Here is a 21,982-nt window from a genome sequence, read left to right as displayed (position 1 = left end):
AATGTTCAAAAATTATCAGCGTTACAGCTTTTCCAGTTTATCTTTCCTTTCAGCCTTCCTCTTTCATGAGATCTGTGCTAGAAGCCGTTTTGTTTGCATTCAGGATTTGCTGCATCCTTTCTGTTGAGAGTAAGTCACAAGTTCCATGGAAGTGAAAGTTTGAATAGCAGTTTGTTTGGGGTAGCCACCCTTTTCCAGTCTGAGAGTATTAAAAATGGCCAGGAACAGTCCCTCTTTCCTAATTATGAGTAGAATTAGGAGCTCTTGTGAAAGCCCAACTATGTGCTGGGCTTTCTGCTATAGAGAGAACCTTTGTGGGATTTCTGAATCAAAGGAAGTGTTTTATGACTTGGTGATTATTAAGGGAACCAGACTTGTCTCAGAACAACCCTCTCTATTTTTGCCTTTCTTTGGACTTCTCTGAACAAAGGTTTGTGCGTGGCTGTTCTGGAGCCATCCTCTTCTGCCTGGAGCCACTGGAAGGCACCCAAAACGTGCTCTGAACTTTCTTCCTCTTTGGACACAGTTGTGTATCTACCATTTCACTTCCTCTCATCTCTGTACAGCAGCTCAGCCTGAAACAGGCTGGGGAGTGCTCCAAAGGTTTGCTATGGCACATCCAACTACTTGTAACTGTGAACATCATGGAGAGGAGAGGAAGGAACTGCCAATTTGTGTGGCTATCACCCAGCCAATTCTATTTTCTGTCAAGGGAAATTGCAGTATGTAGTTGCCTTTACAATACTCTGAGGCACATTTGAAGTTTTGAATAGATTTGACACTTTTTTAAAAAAAGAATCAGCAGTTTCAGGATGCTCAGTGGTGGAGGTAGGACAGGCATGCTTGGACAAATCACTGAGAGAGAGGCAGCAGCTTTTAGGGGAGTGTCTCAAGAGTTCTGGGGCTTCAGTTCGCAGATGTCGGTCTTGAAAGATAATAAATCAGATTTCTTTCAAGATCTCTGTGCAGTCATCACTGCTTGAAAATTAGCTCTGTTTAAACAAACAGCTCCACTGGAAGTCTGCACATGAGTGCTGAGAATGAAGGCAGGAAGGTGACTTTGATTCCTGGAGGACTTCACACAGATTGTGCTCATCACTTCTGCAGTGCAGAAGTTTTGGACACATGCTATGATTGTGTGTTGGTAACTTGCAAAACTTCATATGAACATTTTCCATGAGAAATTTGTGGGGATTTATAAAGGAGTTAGCATAGATGCCTCTAAAAAAAATTAGGGGGAAAAAAAAAAGTTGTGTTTGAAAGAGTCCATTTGGTAAAATACTGTAATATTTTCAGTAATTTTATTGCTGTTTTTTCATTTCAGTAATCTTTCAGTTCCCCTGGCTGAAGGCAGGCAGGATATTGAACCCTATTCTAAGCTTTTTATAAAAAGCCATTTATCATCAACTTGTAAAAGACCCCTGAAGTTCAGAGTGACTTTCAGCAGAGGGATTGTGTGTGTGTGTGTGTGTGTGTGGCAGCAGGATTAGTCAGAGACCGATGATTATTTTAATTTGTGAGCTAAGATGTGTTTATTCAGATTGTAACAGCTCCTTACCATATTATAATGTTAAATTATTGTTGTTTGGAGGAGTCCCGGCAGTCTGGTGACAGAAGTGTAAACGAGTACTCGAAACAGAAAAGAGCAGTTCTGGGTTTAATTCTTTGCTTTACTTCTAACTCGCTCTGCAGCCCTTGGTGAATGTTATTCAGCTGATTTTGTCTGTCAGCTCTCTGCTGTGTGACAATAGTCATAATCTCTGTGTTCCCCGCGTGTGGAATGATTTAAATTGTGCAGCCTTCTTCAAGAAGAATAACTGTTACGTTCCTTAATCACCCCTGTAAGTGCAGATGATTATAATGGAAGTAAAGGCAGAGACTGTGTCCTGGAGAGCACCATTGCTCTGGGACAAGGTGTTGATTAAGTGACTGATTCAGAGGAGATTGTGGCAAACTGGAGGATTTTTCTGTGTGGAGTCATGTCATCACGATTTTCCTCCTACATATTTTCCAACTTGCAGTAAACCCTACATTTAAAAACGGCTTTTAATCTTTCTGCTGACATCTGTCTTATCTTCCCTTTTGCTTAGCAATTGTAACTTATTGATGGTAACTTACGATTAGCTTTTGTTCTTGTAAATATTTTCAGAGCTCGGGCTCTGTCCTATTTTTCTCACTTGCTTTTTTCCCCCCCAGTTTAAAAATGAAACTGTTTGCTGTGTATATAGTAGCAAGGCAATCTATTTACATTGTGTTGGAGCACCCTAGGACTGTTTACCCACACAAAGTCAGCCTTTGCTGGAGGTAGGGATGATTTCATTTCCAAATGAATCATTGTTTGGCTTTGTTCTTTCCAGCAGAATGAAGTAAACTGTTAAATAGAGGATGATAAAGAGATATTTCCTTTGCACCTTTTATAACCGACTGAGATTTTGTTTGGGCTGTTCTGTCTGTTAATGCAGCGAGGTTGTATTTTTATCATTCCCTTGTATTGCCAGAGCGTGTTGTCGGGAATATCTGAGTTATGTTGGGATCCTTTTATGGGCTTTTACTATTATAAGACTATTGCAACATCGGTTAGTTGTTGGGGTGAACATTAGGGTAAAGTATGGCCTTATGTAGCCATTTCACTTGTATAAAATTGGGTTTATGGCCTTTACCTGTCTCAGTGAGGATTAAGGGGTGAGTCGTCAAAGCAGAGCAATGTCCTTGGTGTTGCAAACCTCTCCGTGATCTCTTCAGGTCACATATGAATAGCAAGGAGCATTTAGCTGTAAAAATGCAATGCTTTACTTGGACGGTTGAAAACTACACATAACTTCAATTGTTTTAATCCTGCAAATTAAAATTTACAGAATGTTATTAATTCTTGCACCACCAGTAAGTGAAATAAAGTCTGTGTAGCTCTGCTCGCTCGGTTTTCTCTGTTGGCTGCAGGATTTTCCAGCACCAGAACAAATAATAATCAAATAAGTTAACATTGGATCTACAGCTACACATCCACACCTACTAAAAATATTCCATAATAATATGATACTCTCTGAATTTGCCTTGAATTTCATTGGGGATTGAAGTATTTATTTATTTGCCAAAAAACTGTTCATAGTACGCTGTGGTTCTGTTTCAGATTTAATGCTGATGCTGAGAGGGAGTATATAAATTTAGAATTATTAAAAAACCATGTTATTCTTGATACAGTGCATTCAGACTTGTATTTTTCTTTTTATAAGTATTTTAGTATGGCACTTTTTCATTGCAAAATTTTTTCTAAGTTTAAAAATCAAAAGGTTTTTTCTTGCTTTTCCTTCATTTGTCACAATCACAACATGATTAAAATCCAAGTGTAAAACTGGAAGTTTGATAAACATGCAGCTTGAGATGCTTTACATATTTTCACGTTACTTTTCACTATTTCCCAGAGTGAAACTCCTTTTACTAGAAGAATTCTTATGGGAAAGCAGAGTTGAAAGGACTGACATCATCAGCCCTTCCTGAAAAACAGATTGGTTTCCTTTAAGTAACACTCACTTAAACCACCTATTTAGAGAGAGGCAGACAAAAATAGTTTCAAAGAAAATTAACTGTATAATAACTTAAAGCACTGGAGGGCAGTTCCTTCACGAAACGCTGGGAACACGAGCTGACAACGATTCTTGGGAAACTCTTTTAAGTTTAATTTTTCTCTTTGCAGCGTCTCCCGATAGAAACACTGCGCGGAAACAGCAGAGCAACCCGCAGCATCGCCCCGCGTTGTTTTAACATTGTTATTTGTGTCATTCTCGTGTTTCTCCACAGCGTCACACTCGGCTGTTTTTTTTAATTTAAGCGTTATTTGATATAATTTCAGATATTTCCTTTCGCAGCCGCGTTTCCCAGCGCTGCCGCCGCTCCCGCCGCGGCCTGCAGGGGGCGCCCTCTCCCCGGCCATGGCGCCTCAGGCGTGGAGCCGCCGTAACAAATGGACAAATGGTGGCGATGAGGATAAACCTCTCTTTTTTTTTTCACTAATGCACTGAGCCGCTCGTATAAGCATCGTAAATATTTATTTATTTTCAGTTATAAACCCTGCACATTCTCTGTGCTGCCTGAAGCATCCATGGAGCGATTCGCATCACACCTTCACCTGAAGTTTTGCTCTTCGTGGTTTTAAGGCAGTTGAGAAAAAAAAAACAAAATTAATTTACCTGGTGGGAATTTTCTGTTAATGAATTTTAGAGACCATTCTGTGATTCTGTGATGATTCTTTCTCAAGCAATCCCGGTGGGGGCGATGCAAGGTCCCACATGTGGGGCTGGGAAGAGCTGGAATCACCAGTTTGGGAAGCATCCAGCAGCTCACTGGGTTTAAGGAAGCTGTGTTTGATGTGTTTTAACTGCCTTTTCCCCCCTTCCTTCTTTTTTTTTTTTTTTTGTAATGGGTAGAGAATCAGTGGAGTGAAAGAAGTGGATGGTGTATTTTGGATAGTTTCTGAAGTGGAAGGGAAAGATCCATTCCCTTCAGATAAGTAGAGAAGTAGACTGATAAATTCTGTCACAAGGGAAGTTTGTGTCTGTACATCTGATGTTTCTGATGCAGGTTTTTGTAAACAGCATAGATCGAAGACGTGGGGCATGTTTGTGTTGATATTTGAAAGAGAAGTTTCAATTATTCCAGACAGATTGAAAATTGAAGGAGACGGACATCAGAAGGGAGTTGCAGCCCTGGAGATAGGGAGTGTAAAAATCTATGGCTGAGTGATTTAGCACAGCAAATGCTGTAGCAGTGGTCAGAGCAAACTGTTTCAGAAGGGTTGTGGGTAGGCAGACAGAGGGGAAATAATCGGCAGCGCACAGGAGACTGTGATGGCAGAGATGGATCACGAGGTGAAGGGAAAGGGGAAGGCAGAGAGGAGTGGGATTACCACAGATGTGAGCGTCCCACTGAAGTTTTCCTGTCAAGTTGGATAATTTCAGTCTTGGTAACATCATATGGAAGAAAATTTTGAGAGGGTCAAGTGCTGATGTGTCAGAGTCAGGTACTGAGGGAGTCCACGAAGTGGTAACTGGAATTTTAAGTGTTTATCTGAAAATGACTTACTGATTGACAGTTTGTAATTCTATGGTTATTTCAATTGTTCCTTTGATTACTCCCTCTTAGTTTACAGTAAACCCATGTTTTTCCATCCACAAATCTCCCCAGCTAACCAGGTACATAAAAGACAGGTTAGTGCATTTCCTTTTTGTACTGTGCAAGTAGTAACGACATCCTGCAGCTGATCCCGCAGCATCCAGTTTGCTTTGATCGGGTTTTGCAGTTGCCAATTGGAAATTGATAAATAATGATATTAATGATCCATGAGAAGTAAACTCTACCTTTCCTCAGTGCCTCAGTTCAGAGGGCTAGGTACACTTGTGTACAGCAGAAATGAGTGTGACCAGCATAAAAGCCATCACTAGGATTGAGATTTGGAGTAACAGCTCAGCTGAAAAGAGTTGGTCACTGAAGGAGTGACGCAGGGAAGATTCTCTGCATGGTTCATGGCCAAAGCACAAAGGAGAAGGGCTGGAATTAGGTCAGGAGAAGAGTGGTCTAGCACAGGGGAGACACTGCAGTGCAGACATTTGTTGGTGGGTCAAGGAATGTAAGTGGTTCAAGGGAGCTGCCATCAGTGGAATGACAGAAAGTCGCTTTGCTCACCTGATACAAGCCTGTAATATGTTGGATCAGAAGGTGAGAAAGTAGAATCTAGAGTTTTTCAAGAGACTGTATCAGCTGAAGGAGGAGGTTTAAGTATGGAGGGTGTTGCATGACAAGGGAGGTTTGGCATGAGGGAAGGTGAAAGCATGTGAAGCTCCATGTAAGTAACCAGCGAGGGGAAGGAATGGGGTAAGAGCTGGTGGGAACAATCATTTTATCTGATGGACAGGCTGAGTTCAAGCCCAAACACCTTCTGCTTCCCCTGGCAGTGGGTATTCTGGGAATCCAGGGTTGCTCTCTGGTGTCTGCAGCCTGAATCAGACTCCCTGTCTATATGATTGGTGGTGGATTATGCAGTACATGGGTGTTGCCCTTGCTGCTCTCTTTTTTTTATTTTTCCAGTTTATTATTCTTAAGTAAGGCATTTAATCAACTGTGCATCTTTGGTAGCCTGAAAAATGTAAACACTTTATGGAAAGAAACGTAAGCATTAAGATTAGAAATAAAATACACTTCTATCTTTTAAAAGGTTTATCTTTACCCTTAAATATGCTGATTGAGCTTATTCTTTTTCGCTTAGCCCTTGTGGGCTGTTAAAATCAGTTGCTTTTTCCCATCTCAAGGAAATGCATCTTTGACACTTCTCATGACCTGAGTCACGATGCTGTCACGGAGCCAGAAAACATCCTCAACGGTCATGGGTAAAAGAGCAGAGCTGCCAAGGGTGTGTGGTGGGTGCAAGAGGGACAGATTTCTTCAGTTCCTATCCTATGGGTGTTTCAGACAAGCCATTTATTATAATTACCCATGGATATTATTATCACGTTCTCAAATGCAGTGGTTCTCAAGGCACTTCTTTTTTTTCCACATAACTCAGGATAAATCTCATGTATTCAACCGGGATTGAATTCAGATGCTAAAATATTTGTTCTTATCATTGCAGCTGGAGGGAAAATAAGTCAGAAATGGAAAGGTGAGGATAAAAAAAATCACAGATGTATTAACATGTAGTTTATCATCAGAATAAATTGTAGTTAGCTCAGCCCTTTGGGTAAGGGGCTGCCATTAAACTTTCCCTATTTCCTCACTGAACACATTTGCACACAGAGATGCCCTTCAGAAATTCCCAGCCCAGTTCAGTTTATGTGACCAGCAGATGAGTTTTTCTGACTGTGCTGTCTCAGTACAAAAAACATTAAGCTTATAAAGATAATTTTATTCTGTATCATTTGGAAGAGAAGTCTGAGACACCGAAATTTTCCGAAGTTTACAATGCTGAAGCATATCAGAGTCATTCTGAAAGAAGGCTTTGAATTGAAATCTGTGCTGATCTGAATTATGATGGATGGACACGACGAGGGGCAGCAATAGTGCATTCTTGTTTTCTCAAGCGCTTCATCATTCACCAGCAGACAGTGTTAGCAAAATTCCCATGTGCAAGAAATGGGAGCAACAGAGCCTCTCCCCAGCGCCCGGGGGCTGCCTGCACGATAACCTCATTAGTGCAGTGTTAGCTCGGAGACTCCTGTCCTCTCAAGAGTTTGCAAACTCCAGTCCAGAGCTGTGGTAGCCACAGCCTCTGGCTCAGAGCTGGCTTTACAGCCACGTGGTGGGGAGGATGGCACTGCTCCTTTCTGCTTGTTTGCAACATACTCTGCAGTTACACCTGTAGTAGTTATAAGAAACTAATCTTGCACTGTTCCCATCCGTGGTGAGCTGAAGGTGCAAGATCTGTTTCAAAGCGGATGGACTTGGCCCTGGCCTTTGCTGGAGATGACCCAGCAAAGGGTGGCCAGTTTGGTTGTTCTGGCTGGTGACACCATCTGGAAGAGCCCAGCTGAAGCGTTGCTGCCGCTGCCTGTGCAAAGCCTGAAGCCAACAGCTGGCAAACCAGTTTGGTGGGTTTATTCTGAGTTTTGCCCATACATGGACTTGAGCCTTGCACAAACAGTATTTTTAGTTAAGTAAGTCCTGAAAGATGATTATTATCCCAGATCTGTGTGTGTGATGGTGGAGGGGTTGTTCTCTAAGGAAATCCATCTTTGTCCAGGTAGAGGCACAGGCAGCAAAGGGGTCATGGGAGTTCCTTCTCTGCTGAGCACAATTGGAGGTTATTTGGTATCAGTGAGTGGGACGCTTCTTAACTGAGAGACAAAGTTCCTGAAACTGAAGATAGTAGAAGAACTCCAGAAGAAGGAAGGTGCTGTTGCGAGGCCATGTTCAGATTTTGAGTGGATGTTGCTGAAGTTCAAGGAGCTTGGGTGAGAGGGCAGGGGACGGTGTCCCAGCAGTGACTGAGACACTTGGGCTGCCGCGTTTCTGCTGAGCACTCTGACTTAGGAGCTGTCACCATCACATGCCTTGCCTGGATGCAAGCAGAGAGCAAGCTCTGCTTTCTTAGGGTGACCGTGAGATTTAGTGCAGCTGTGTTTCCAAAGGTTCCATATCAAACAGATTTAAATGTTACAAAAACAACCGGATGCGTTATTTTCTTCCATCCATTCCAATGGAAGCAAGTTAGTGGTAGGTTTAGCTCTGAGTAGCTACATGATATGTGCACAGGAGCTAAGTCATAATATTCCTCCTTTAATGAGTCTAATTGTACTGGAAATATTGAGGGTTAGGGTGTGAAATGAGTTTAAATTTGATAGGACACAATTCAAGGAAATGGCAATGTAACTTTAATTGAGAGGCGATCGTTAACTAAAATAATTCGTTTCCTGACTTTTTCTAGGAAAAGATCTAACATTCTACAAAGAAAGATAACACATGTTGGACTGACTAAAACAAAACATGAAAGCAAAAGCCCACTTTGGCAGTAATTAAGACTCGTGGTGCTGGGTGTGTTTCCAGGGCCGTTCCTGAGTTGGTCTGTCAGGCTCTTCCAAGGACTCTGTGAGCCAGCATTGCTTCCGCTGGGTTCTCTGCTGGGGTCACAAGGCAGCATTTCTCACCAGGGCGCTGCTGTTTCCTCTTCCGACTGTAGTAGATTACAGATTATACTGGAACATGTCTGAGGAAAGGTCAGAAACGAGGGTGAAAGTCTTGGAACTGAAGCTGGGAAGCTTTCCATTCTCATCCGGGAAACTTTTTGTATTGAATAAAAAGCAAAGCAAAATAAACCACCACGTCCATGACACTTCTGTTTTTCCTGCCATTTTTTGCCTCACAGTTAGAGAGGATTTTATTTCCCTTGCATTATACAATTAGGGAATGTTTAGCTGAGGAATCCTCAGTGTTACACTAAACAGAAATAATGGCCAAACATGGTTCATTTTCCTGTAACTTGGCCTCCACATGATTGCATAGCCTGGAGTTACTGCATTTTTATTTACCAAATTATAGATGTTTATATGTAGTGTTAATGTCAGTAGACTTTGTGGTACCCTTTGAAATGGAGTCTGTTAAATACTGGAAGATATAAAAGCTAATCAAGTAGGGTTTGAATTTTAATGACACTGCATTACTAAGCTTTTTGTATTGGAGTAATGGAAGAAAAATGGAAAAAATCAACATGGAAGCATTTTATTGTAAGGCTGAGAGGTGCTTGATACCACTTTAGTTTTTCAAATAAAGTGCATAGAGAAGCTAAAATCCTTCTGATCATTACTTTCCTACCAGAAAAAATTGTCTGGGCCAAGTCCTCTTTGCTTTGCTCGCTGACAGTTTACACCAAAGAAAATACTGCAGCACTTGGAGGCATGTCATACACATGCTGAAATCTAATGGGTAAAAGGGTTTAATTTCAGTTTGTTGATAAGTTGGTGTGAGGATGTAGTTTTGGTTTTAAGCTTGGCTGTGATTTAGGAGTTCAATTTCCATGCACAAATGGGATCTGTGGTACTGATAGTTTCAAACTCATTTGAAATCAGATAAGTGATTTGGTTCCATTAATGTGGTGCAGTGACAGGGGCTTCCTTCACATCATTCTTTCAGGATCCTATGAAGTCTTTTTGCCACACTTGCTGGTGAGTGCAATCCTTAGGGCTGGGGAATGTCCCTGCCAAGCTGCATTTGGATGTCTAATTGTGTCATTAGTAGTGCCAAAAATCATGGTGTTTCTCCTCCTCTCTCCGCAGAGATGATCTCTGACAGCAGTGCCCTCAAGTGCTCTGTTCAAACACTGACCAATTTGAAATCTGGCCTGAATTCATCAAGGCTCTTAGTTGATCAGAAGAGGACAAGTAACTGTATTAATTGCTTTCAGTTGATTGATTGCTTTTTGAACAACGTTACAAGCTTGCAAGTCTTGAATGTTTTCCCCTTGATGTACCTTTCCTCTCTTATCCAAAGATACAGATTGAAAACTTCAAAAAGTGAGAGTCGATCAAACGTTGTAATCTCATATTCAGGCCTAAAGAGTAACTTGCAGATTTAACATTGGAGGTTTGTGGAGAGCTGAGGGTGTCTCTGCCCAGGGGTTGAGGAGGGAAGCGATGCCGTGGGACCCCGAGCCTGTCCGGCCGTACCTGGGAGCTGCTCCTGATGACTTTTCCACAGATGTCCAGCTTTGTCAAAACCCACTAAATCTTGTGGAGTTTATTTTCCTTATAGCATCTGTATTTTATAATGGTGCTTTTAATTTGTTTTTTCTTTGTCTGCTGGGATTTCTTTTGTCCGGCACTTGCAGGCCTCCCTTTTTTGCTGGGTGGAAGTGAGTCTGTCAGTGATGGCCGGTTTGGGAATACAGCTCGGCCCGGCGGCCGCTCCCTCCCTCTGACAACAAAGCCCATTGTTGTTTTCTTTCTTCACTTTTATCCTCGGTTTAATCCATTTCTCCTTTGAGTGTCAGTGGAATAAAACGTCTGGAAAAGAGTGGCTCAGGTTTTGGGGGGATGAGATGCTGGTAGTTTTGCAGACTCTCAGCAAACAGGTTCAAAACGAATGGATTGGGTTTTCTGTGTCTCAGTAGGCAACATAAGGCTGCACTTGCAAATAAATTTGTCTGACTCCAGAGCCATCCCCAGCTTTTTGGAAGTCCCTTAGTAAAATCAGTAAGAGATTTACCAGCCTAGACTGGCTTTAATGTATCCCATGCACATCTCCTCTATGGCAGCCTATGGAAAGACAAATACTTGACCCCATGCCTTGCACGGGGTCCTGAGGGCTCTGGGTGATTACCAAGGGAAAGTGCCTCCTTGCTCAGGATGCTCCACTGGAAATGATCCTTGAGAGGACACGTTTGCCCTGGAATTGTGATGGTGATGATTGATTGCAATAAAAGCATTCCTGGAGCAGTCTCTAGGATGAGATCTGTGTGTGTCGGTCTCCGGCCATTTACAGTTAAATGCACTGTCCACATGTCAGGAGGTAACTCGAGTTCAGCATTCTGCTGGATGAAAAATACTGGCTATTTCTACCCAACTTCAACTTTGGCTTATTTGTTGCTTGTCCTTTGACAGTGAATCAACAACAACTTGAGCTGTAGAAATAATGTTGATGCTTGACTGCATTCTTTGTGCTCTTTTGGCCCGATCTGACTGCCCTGTGCACACAAACTCCTGTTTGCTACCCGAGTTTCCTATTGGAAGGGCTGGAGGAATGGAAGGGTAATTTCTGGGATTCGTGGATGGGTGCACCAGCACACCAGAAAATTAGAGAGTTTTCTTTAACCTTAATCGTCCCCACCATCTTAATACTATTGTAGTCAGATTTACAAGAACAACTTTCCTGTCAAAAATAATTTCTCTCTTCTTTGTAGCATTCCAACTTTTAATTTTTGACTAGTATCACTTTTAATTACAATTTTTGCAGTGAAGCAACTGACTGTTGCAGCAGAAAATGCAGGTTGGCAGGCAATGGTTATTGTGACATATGTTTGGTATTTACAGCTTTTCCATTTGTCACAGCAGAATTTTTTTATCATGTTTGTGCTGTGAAGTGCTGCGTGTTTTGAGGTCTGGTTTAGTTAATTTTTTATTGAGGTTTGTATACATCAGATTTAGATACACTTCCAAATACATAGTTACAAATTTAATGCTTGATCTCCTGATGTATTTTGTTTTTTTTCTCAAAGAACAATCATCTTATATTTTAGTCCCTTTCAGAATATCTTTTAAACATTTTCATTCGTTTTTTATTGTTTAGTACTTTTTTGGGAGGTTTAATTATGTTTCCTTATATATGAGCCTAAGAATTTGTAAGATGTTGTTCCTACAATTGATAAAAACCTCTGAAGGGATGAGATAATCTTGCAGTTTTCTAAGTATCCTTAACTGCTCTGGGAGTCCTGAACTTGTGTGGAAGCAAAGCAGCTCATCCTTGTGTAGGAAGGAAGATGTAAATTCCTCATTTCTCTGCATGCAAATAATCCATTGAATCAGCTGAAGGCTTTGCAAATGGAAAACCACATGAAGCTGGGAGCAGGGGGGCACTGAGACATGAAATGTGCCTTGAGAGTGGAGAGGGGGCTGTTCCAACCCAGCCTGTGGATCAGAGTTAATCATTAGATTCTGAATAAGTGATAGAAAACCAATTACAGACATTTAGAGCCCCCTTTGGAGTCAGTGTTTGCTGTCCCCATGTGGGTCCAGGGGAATATGGGAGAGGGAAACACTTTCAGAGAGGCCTTGGCTGCAGGAACAGTGACTAATTAGACAATAATGCATGCAACTATTCATATGCCTTCCTGAAAAAACCAAAAATGCCTTATTAAACTAATTTTAAAAAATTAATTGCATCTCAGTCTTATTTAAAACTGAGCTGGGTTGGTTTTTTTTCCCCTTTTCCTTTTTCTTTGTATTCCAAGTTGGTAGAGGAAAATTGCTATTAATGAAATCTGCTCCCTGGGAACTTCAATAGGCTTGTTCTTCATTAAAGCCTTTCTATTTCTCTTAAAATGTATTGATGGATGCTCAGGCCAGATACTTATCACAAAATACACTTTGTAATTTCATCATTTCTCTTATTGTGCTTCTCTGAGGCGCAGGGGTCTGGGGGCTTTGCAGAAAAACCCAAATAAAACCCCCAAGCTTACAGTTATATAGTATTAAAAGAAGGGTGAAGGAAGCATTGAGTGTCTTTAGGATGATGAGACATTCATTAAGATTTTTCCGCCTTCCTTTTCCTATTTTCAATCCATCTGAAGTACCATTAAAGCTTTTCAGGCAGCTTCCTGTGAGAAACCCTTTGCTGTGCTGTTTTTCTTCCTTGAAAAAAGGTGGCTGCTCTTGAGGCAGATTGTATGGATTTGGCCTGGGATTTGTATAATATCTGTGTAGAATGCATCGGTTGTTTAGGAACCTAATTCCCAATATGGTTCCCTTTTGATTAAGAACAAAGCCAGCGTTTCACAGCATTATAGGAACACAGAAAAACAAGTTAATGATCTAAACCTTTTAATTCATGGTTGCTTGTCTATTTAAAGTACTTTTGATTCTGCTATAAACAGACTGGCCCCTTTTTTTGTTTAACTTCTTTCTTTGGTTTCTTCACATTTCTTTCTTTACTGTCCATGAAATTTGGAGCTAGTTTCCTTTTCCAACTGAAGAATGAAAGGTTGTGACTACAGAGTGATACAGCGAGTAAGAAAGCGTATCCAGACTGGGCGTTCATCCAGCACAGACCTCTTTGAAATCAGCTAAATTTAGGGTTGTTGAGGCCTTTTCTGTTATGTTTTCCCTTTCCTTTTTTTCAGTACCTGTGTTTCATTTTCGTCTTTTTTGAATGAATATGAAATTTGTTACTTTTTTGATACTTTTTTGATTTTTACATCTAGTTTGGCGTGGCTTTATTTGACATAGTTACTTGATATTTCCCTCCAGCCTTAGTTCTGCAGATGATTATTCTGTATGTCTTTATCCGTCGAGACAACAAAAGCGACCTTTTCAGGACTTCCAATTACCAACACTGTATGTGGTACTTTAGGAAAATAATTCCCTTCTAGCTACTCCTTTTTTTTTAAATAGAGAATTGGAATCCAGAGCTTGTCCTTCAAATCGAACTCGAAAACTTTTCGGTGAACAAAACTGCCAGGCAAGCAGCAGCAGCAGCAGGAATAATTTCCCTTGCATGGAAAGGAATCCTTCCTTATCCCCATATGTAAAATCAGTAATTGCTTCTTCCATTGTAATTTATTCTTTATCTGAAATGAAGATTATTTTTTTAGATTTTTTTTCTTTTACTATAACAACAGCTTGTTTGTGGTTTTTTGTGGGGTTTTTGTTTGTCTTTTTTATCTTATTTCAGGCACATGTAGAAATTATAAATGAAGAAAAAAATTCAGTAATGTGTTTTATTGCATCTCTATCCCATCAAGGTAAATTGAACAGCCAAGACACTTACAATAACTTCACAAACAACAATCCTGGCAATCCTCGACTCCTGCCTCTCCCAAGTTTGACTGTGGTGTTGCCTCTTGCTCAAATCAAGCAGCCAATGACATTAGGGACCATCACCAAACGCACAGGGTAAGTGGCACAAACCTTCCTCAACCTTTATGATTCATGTGGAAATCATTTGTGTTATTAGTGAGAATTAGTTTTAGTCTATATTTTAATTTCAGTGTATGTCATTTAATAGCAGCAGAAGAGGGGTGGGAGGAAGAGGAGACTGAAAGCATCAGATAAATAAATACAGCCTGAAAACAAACCTCGGTCAATTCAGGAATATTCATTTGAGTGGGTCAGGAGACATTTTCACACCAGGAATTGGAATGAAACATAAGCAGAGCTGTATTCAATCAGAATAAAATATGGCTTTTGTTTTTTTCCCCAAGTTTGTTTATTTTGGTTTCCAACCTTTTCAAGCAGAAACGATTTTTGACCATCAGAACTAGAAAGACAGTAAGCCAGGTTCAGCAGAAAGGCAAAACTTAATACCACTGTTTTTTTGACCTTATTTTTCCTCTGTTGTACTGTTCTGGACTGGGTGGATTTCCACTCCAGAGTCAGCTGCACTTTGGTACTTCTTATGTGCCATGATAAAGCACTTCAAAGTATTTCTTGGGAAAGCTTCTCTAAATATATATATATATTATAAAATTTTATGAGCTTCATAAACCACAGCAATTTTAAATTAATTAATACTGTCCAACAGCTGACATTTTTCTCTTGCTAAACTTTAAATATTCTTTTATTATAATTAAAGCTACAGGGTGATGATTATATTTTTCCTCTCTCATTTTCTTGTTGTTTGATTTCCTGAATATTTTCCAGTTAAAAATCTGATTGATCTGTTAGTTTTCAGAGGGCTTTTATATTTTTAAGGAAAGTAGATCTGAGCATGGCATGTGGTTGGACAAAACAACTGCAACTCCTACAGCTTCCTAACCTTTTCCTGCATTTTGGCAAACACAGGCACTGCCTCCCTTGCTTTCTTGCTCAAGCCCTGCTCGTGAGGTGAATTTTCCCTTGTGTTTCATCAATTGGGAATTATTTTTCAGGCGAGAGCTGATGGGTATTCCCTGTCCCCCTGTGTAATTCCCATATTTGTGGACGTGCTGTACAATCCCCTGGGGCTGGGTGCAGTGGCTGGCAGTGCTGGCAGTCAGGAGCTGGGCTGTGCACGTGTCTGTCCAGCAATCCTTTCCTGCCCTTGCTGTGAAATGGGAATTTCACAGCGCTCACGGAGCCAAACGTGAGCCACAGACACGCAGCTGCCCCGAGCGCCGAGAGCAATTCCTGAGCTTCACAGATAATTGTAAATGGAATTTAAGAAACAGTGAAGAAACACTTGGAGGGTCACGTTGAGGTTTAGCTTCCTCCACAGACACATTTCAGTTGCTTATTTTTACCTTTTTAGTTTTCTGCTCAGTTTAAGCTGAGTGAAAAAAGTTTTGCTGCTGCTCAGGTGAATTTTGGAAGCATATCCAGGTGTGATCCTGGATGAGGACGGGAAGGGAGGTGGGATCAGGGGGAGGTTGTCACAGTTCCTCAAAGAGGGGAAATACAAAAAACCTGACTCGAAGAATACGGACAGTGAAGGATAGAAATATAAATTTGGGCTCCCAAAACTGGAATAGACTCTTAGAACCAGATGGGACACGCCAGAGAAAGAAATTAAAAATTTACCTGAGGGCCTGCCAGGGGAGGTAGGTAATAGAAGCAGTGAAGGGAAGTATTTGGAAAAAAATCTCTTGGTTTGCAGTTGTATTTAATGTGAAACTTTTTACAAAGGTTTTCTTAATGCTGTGTTATACCAAGAAACCTTTCTAAAATTATTGCAATTGTAATAGGTCTGCAGTATTTTATTTAATGTTTTATTCTTAAACATCTAAAACATTTTTGGAGTGCTCATATTTGTAGTTTTATGGTAGATTATGCTATTCACAAACTGTCTCTGTTCCATTTTATGTAATTTTTAAAAGTAATTAAATTTAAAATGCTCAATGAGGCTTATGTAAGGGGGGAAAACAACAGTCATGGGAAATACCCTGCTGTGTAAATAGAGTTTTCATGAATGAGGATCATAATTTTCAGCACAGCCCACGTAGCCTTGTAACGGTAAGCCGAGAGCTTCCTTCATTTGTTCTGCATCCAAAATATTTGATGAAAGTACACAAAATTAACATGAAAAGCTGTTATTTATAAAGCAGGGATTTAAGAGGAATGCCTAGGATCCGAGAAGCCTGGCATGCCTAAAATGACCAAATTGAGACAGCAGCCTTAACTTAAACCTCCAGGGGGCAAAGCGTGTGTTTAACATATTTAACATCTGCCCTCGTATTTCTGCAAACACATAGCACTGGAAGTCTGTGCAGTGTAAGATTTCGACAGGACAGGGACCATCTGCCTCGCTGGGAGAAGTGGAGGAGGCATGTATTACTGCAAATGGCAAAAGACAGATGTATTTACACCTACATGGTCAGCACCTCTAAGCACTGCTCCGAGGAAACAAGGCTCTTCCTCGGGAGCAGCTGCTGAACCTCGCGTGCTGCGGCCATCAGAGAAGGAGCTGGCATCACTCAGCTCCTGCATCGCCCTCAAACATTCCTCTCCCGTGCTTGTGACTTTGAAAGAATTAAAAATTTAATCTGTTGCAGCATATTTAAGCAAGGCTCAAATACCGTATAATTAGAGGGCCGGATTTGTCCGTTTTATTTGCTCTTAACCATCAGCTGCTTCAATATTAAATCTTTGTGAAGTCTTGTAGATTTTATTAACCAAAAAAACGAGTTGAGGTTTGTTCTGCCAGTATCCAAGACAGCAAAATACTTTCCAGGTACTGAAAGGACTGATCAGTGCTCTTAATATCATGTGTCTGGAGCAGAGCTGCAAAGCATGTCGTGTTGCTTGACAGGGGGAATGGCAGTAAATTTTTTTAAAGTGTTCCCTGTAGCCCTATGGGAATGAAAGACGGAGTCTGGAATTGTGTCGTGACCGTGCTGTTCATCACAGATGCTTTTTCCTTCCCTCTGCAAACATGCAGATTTTGGAACATGTTCTGATCAGTCGCTGCTCTGAATGCAAGTTCCACTGTCAGCATGAAGTGCCTTGGGGCATCCCCTCTGCCTCCCATCGCTGTCCTTCCCTTCTTCCCTGCCCTCTGCTTCTTCCCTTGCCTTTTCAAGTCTCCCACTGTAATTTCTGCACCTTCATCGAGCACTTAATTTTTGTCCCTACATTTTGTCATCCCATTGACTGGCTTTCCTGTAGTTTGTGCTGTCAGCACATTCAGGCTTTCCCAGAGGGGCTCTAATGCTAATGAGTAAGGAAGCTTCTGATGTTTTAAAGATTAGAGGAGGATGCAGGACAGCACAAAAGCTGGATTTAATAAGTCTTTCTATATCCGTGCCTCAGTTTCCCCTGTCAAAATTTTGATAGTAATGCTGTATTCCTTGTCAAGGATGGTGAATGGGTTAATTCATTGCTCATTTACAAAGAGCTTATAGACTGGAAAGGGGGAGAGCTGTGTGATCCATCTCCTTGTCTATAGAAGGCAGTGACTCAGAACATTCTAGAATTCAGCTTTGTGCCCCACAGTAACTCCATAAGAGTTCCCTGGGTTTCTGGAATGAGCTGTAGATAGTTTCCAGTGGGGACATGGATGAGCTGTAATGGGAAGGAGGGAAGGAAAATATAGAATAATTGCCCCAGAAGAAAAACTATTGTCAGAGTTGACTCCTCTGACAGCAGCATTTGTTTTAATTTCTCAAGGGACAGGCTCATTATATTTGTATCATACTGCACTCCCAAATTCATCCTTGCTGGAGTGAGCAGCAGGATGGAACCTGCATTAGCTGAGTCTGGTCAAAACACAGAAATCCAGTGTGCCTTGCAGGAAAGGGATAAACCTTGCATTTTTTCCAGCCAGGAGATTTAGATAGTGCATTTTTAAACATGAAACTCTATCTCTTCTTCACCCCATCCCTCATTCCGCCCTCAGTGAGGAAGGGGGAAGTAGGTAAAGTGTCTGATGCAATTTTATCATTTTAATTTTATATGCACGGAAAGTCACTCATATAAATTGGGTTTATTTTGTCTCAGGGAGCTTCATTTATCCCAGAGTCAGCTACTGCAGCAAACAAAAATAAGTGGTGCAAAATCACCACATTATGGTAAAATTAACAAGGAAAAAATAACTGAAAAAGTAGAGAAAAACAAAAGTAAAACTAAAGAATTCAGCACAATTGTCTGAAATCAGACATTCTCTTTCTGGCACATTTCTCAGACATATTTTATATAATTTTTTTTTAATGATACATTTTAGTAACAAAGCAACTGTTGTAATGATTTGTAATTGATACAAAATACAATTATTTGCACTAAAGTTTGTTCAGATGTCACTGTTTATGAAAGGATTCTTGATTTGGCACGATGAGAGTTAGAATAAATGGGTATTGCAAAGCTTATTAAAAGCTTAAATAGTTTTATTAAACATGACACAAAATCAAAGTATTTCAGTTTTCGATTTGCTAAAACTCAGAATCAGGTAAGAAACTGTGAAAATTCTGTCAGAACTTTGAGTGGTAAATCACCTCCATTGCATGATTTCCTTTGGAATTTCTGCCTGGCTCTGGGAAAGGGGAACCTGGGTGAGTTTTTGCCTTGGCACTGCTCTCTTGCTGTCACCGAGCGCAGCCATCTGGTGCTGTCTCTTCAAGGTTGGGTTATCCTGTAATTTGTGAATTTTCTCTCGCTCTCAATTAGCATTCCATCCATATTATGTGAAGAAAATAGGAGAAAACAATTGCTTATATAAATATCATAGGGAAAAAAATGGTTGTCTTTAAAGAAATCAGGTCTTTTGAACAGAAGAGAGGTACTAAGTTGATTTTCTCACACTTAAAGCATTTTAATAAGACTGCTGTAGTCTTTGGAAGTGTAATTATATTTTCTTCATGATACAAAATTTTCTATCCATTTTCATCCATTTTCTATCCAAAACCCACTGAACAAACCTGCAGATGAAGCCCACCTGGGCCAATTTGTAATTAAAATAAAGAGAATTTGTTCCTTTGCAAGTACAATCAAGTCAATATAGCAGTTGTGGAAGAAGAAAATCTTGGTGTTATCTTCTGCAATGTTTAATGGGCCCAGCTAAGAGTTACTTGCCTGAGGTTTGAAGGCAGAGCAACTTAGGCAGACAAGAACAAAAAGAAATAGTGTCCAAAACATCCATGATCACAATTTAGAAATTGAATTCTGAGCTCTCAGGCAGATCTGACCACTCTCCAATGACTCTTCAAATTTACACTCAATACATTCTACATTTTAAATTATGTTGGCTTTGGGTTATGCAGGAGATTTAGCTTTCAATTAAATATTTAAGCAGTGCAATAGTGCTGGACTTAGACTGGCCTTTGACTCGGGGACTGGATGTGCTGACTTTATAGGAGATCATTCAGTTCAGACAATTTAATTGGGTTTTACCACTGTTCAAAGATGATATATTAGGTCTAGAAAGGTGGTTGGTTCTTCCAAATCAGCTCTGTCCCTAAAAATGTCAACCAATTTATTAAATACAAGAAGTTAAAGGCCAGTCTCTTATATGGAGCTCAAAAACATTGGGTTTTTGGCCTATAGTAGTAAATAAAAATAGGTTTTTTTCTGTAATATTCTGTTCTTTATTGGATGTTTGCATCTTTGCATGTTGAAGAATATATGTCTTAGGTTTGTACCTTCACCTGAATGTTTTTTGAGAGGATCCCTTCATTCATTGATGTTGTGCTCATGTCAGATTTAGTTCACTGAATTATTTTTTATCAGGCTGGTATCCTTTTAATTGTGTCTATGGCTGAGTGTTTATACATCCTTCAGTGCTGGATCTTTTCTGGTAGTTCATTGCCTGGAAATATTTCACCTGTTTCAACTACCCAGAACTTACCACTGAGTCAGAGTATGAAAAGAAAACAGAACCATTGGAATTTACAAAATCAATTATTTAGAGATTTTGTGGATGATGTTACATCCCAAATGAGACTCAAAAGAAGCCTTGAGCCTGTGAGTAGCTCTAAATTTTCCTCCTTTTGCTCCTTTTCAGATTTTATGCAAATGTCACTATGGCAATGGCTTTTTAAAGGGAGATATCCATTGAAAATTCTCTTAGATTAATATTGGGTTAAAAACTCCACTGTGCAAAATACTCGAACAAAACATGAAATCAAATCATGGTGAAAGTTGTTGGGTGGCCAAAAGCACTCAGCTCTAGATCTGCTAATTGAGCATCAGATACATTTGAAGTTAGGCCTCTCTTTCCTGCTTCTGTGCAAGCTTTTAAGGGGGGGAAGAAGATTTCTGGGTGAAACAGTTGAATTTCAAGGGGTGTTTCTGTCCTAGCAAAAGGCTGAGTAATTGTCCCTAAAAGGTTCTGATTGGTTTTATTTGACCTCCTCTCAGTAACTTCATAAAACTGCCCCACTCAGCCCCTCAGTGTTCCGTGGAAATCACCCACCTGTGACCGATTTGGATGCTAATTCCCTTTTTCTGTCAGTTCTGACTTCAGGATCTGCTGCAGCCCCAGCTTTGGCAGCAGATTGGAGGGGGCCCTGAGCTGTGCCTAACCCCAGCCCTGAGCTGTGCCTAACCCCAGCCCTGAGCTGTGCCTAACCCCAGCCCTGAGCTGTGCCTAACCCCAGCCCTGAGCTGTGCCTAACCCCAGCCTAACTCCAGCCCAGCTTGCAGCGATGTCCCCGGCGTGTCCCAGCACACGGAGCCCTCCCGGCAGCTCCCAGCTCTGGGACTGTGCCCTGGGCTCTGCTGCTCCCCTGGCAGCCCGTCCAGGCCATCAGCAAGGGTCTGACAACGATTCTGGGCACTTTCTGCATAAATCTTAATAGCGTGATGTACAGTGTACTTGTTGGGAATTGAGTTCTCATCTAATTTCTGTGCATTTTTCCCCTTTCCGTGAAGACCTTACCTGTTTGGAGCAGGATGTTTTTCCATAAAAGCTCCTTGGTGAGTTCCCAGTTCAAACCCAGCATGCCTGTACTCCATTTGCTGTCCTTGCTGAAAATAACTGTGCTTAGACTTTTTAATTTTGGATTACTTTTTCATTTTAATTTGTTTACCTGCATGGCTGATCCATAGGTTTCCACGCACATAACTTCACTTTTTAAGTATGGATGCGTGTTCACCATCAAGCATTGCAAGGAATTGAATTGACTTTTTTTTTCCCCTTTTTACCTTTGAGAGTGCATTTAATTTTTAAGTACCAGGGAAGTTGAAAAAATAAATTATTTCTAAGTGGGCAGAAATGATTGCAATGTCTTTCCAAACAAGCCTCTCTCTTTTTTTCTATATTGCTTCCTTTATTATTGTAGCACTAAGTTGCTTACAGACAGAAAACATCGATGATGACCTCTGAAAAATAAGCCAGATTAGCAGTGAGTAGGCAGTAAAGTACTGCAGTGAGAGGTGAAGCAGTAAAATGGGTACTGAGAAAAAAAAAAAGGCAAAACTGATTACACTGGAGAAAAAAAATCGTGGAACTGTCCAGGGTGAAATGGACCTTCAAGATCATCTTGTTCCAACATGGAAAACAGTTCTGTTAAAACTGGGATATTTGAAATAAAAGGGGATTTCATTTTAATGTGAAAAAATGCAGCATATTGTAAGAATACAGAGAAGAGAACAAGCAAGTTTTAACAAGTTTTTTGATGTTGGAGTTTGGTTCAATATTTGAGCAGTGCTGCATCACCTCAGTCACCACTTTTTAAGAGGATCGGGCTTAGATGCTGGAAGTTTTGGATAATAAGAAGGGAAGAAGTAGGAACACCTTAGAAAATTCTAAAACTTCCAGCAAGAAGTTTTCTGGGGCTTGGGTTTTTGGGGTTTTTCTGTGGGTTTGGGATTTTCTCTTTGTTTTTAATTTAGCTAAGGATATCTATTAACTGTGCCCACCAGTATCTGTTGGAATATTTGTACGT

The 21,982-nt window shown here is 40.6% G+C and overlaps 1 protein-coding gene across 6 annotated transcripts in view; it reads left to right on the top strand.

Annotated features, from left to right (window-relative positions):
• Nucleotides 1-21,982, top strand: part of BCAS3 (BCAS3 microtubule associated cell migration factor) — a 298,857-nt gene that overhangs the window by 79,337 nt on the left and 197,538 nt on the right. For 4 of the 6 annotated variants that reach the window (XM_077787567.1, XM_021524867.3, XM_077787569.1 and 1 more), the window contains 2 exons: nucleotides 13,934-14,084; nucleotides 20,967-21,011. In XM_077787567.1, the coding sequence (XP_077643693.1) occupies nucleotides 13,934-14,084; nucleotides 20,967-21,011 (196 nt within the window). The remainder of the gene's footprint in view (nucleotides 1-13,933; nucleotides 14,085-20,966; nucleotides 21,012-21,982) is intronic. The other 2 variants (XM_077787568.1, XM_077787570.1) reach the window with 1 other exon arrangement.

This window comes from Lonchura striata, chromosome 20 (assembly GCF_046129695.1).
Source record: "Lonchura striata isolate bLonStr1 chromosome 20, bLonStr1.mat, whole genome shotgun sequence".
NCBI lineage: Eukaryota > Metazoa > Chordata > Aves > Passeriformes > Estrildidae > Lonchura > Lonchura striata.
This window is presented reverse-complemented; position numbering and strand designations above follow the sequence as displayed.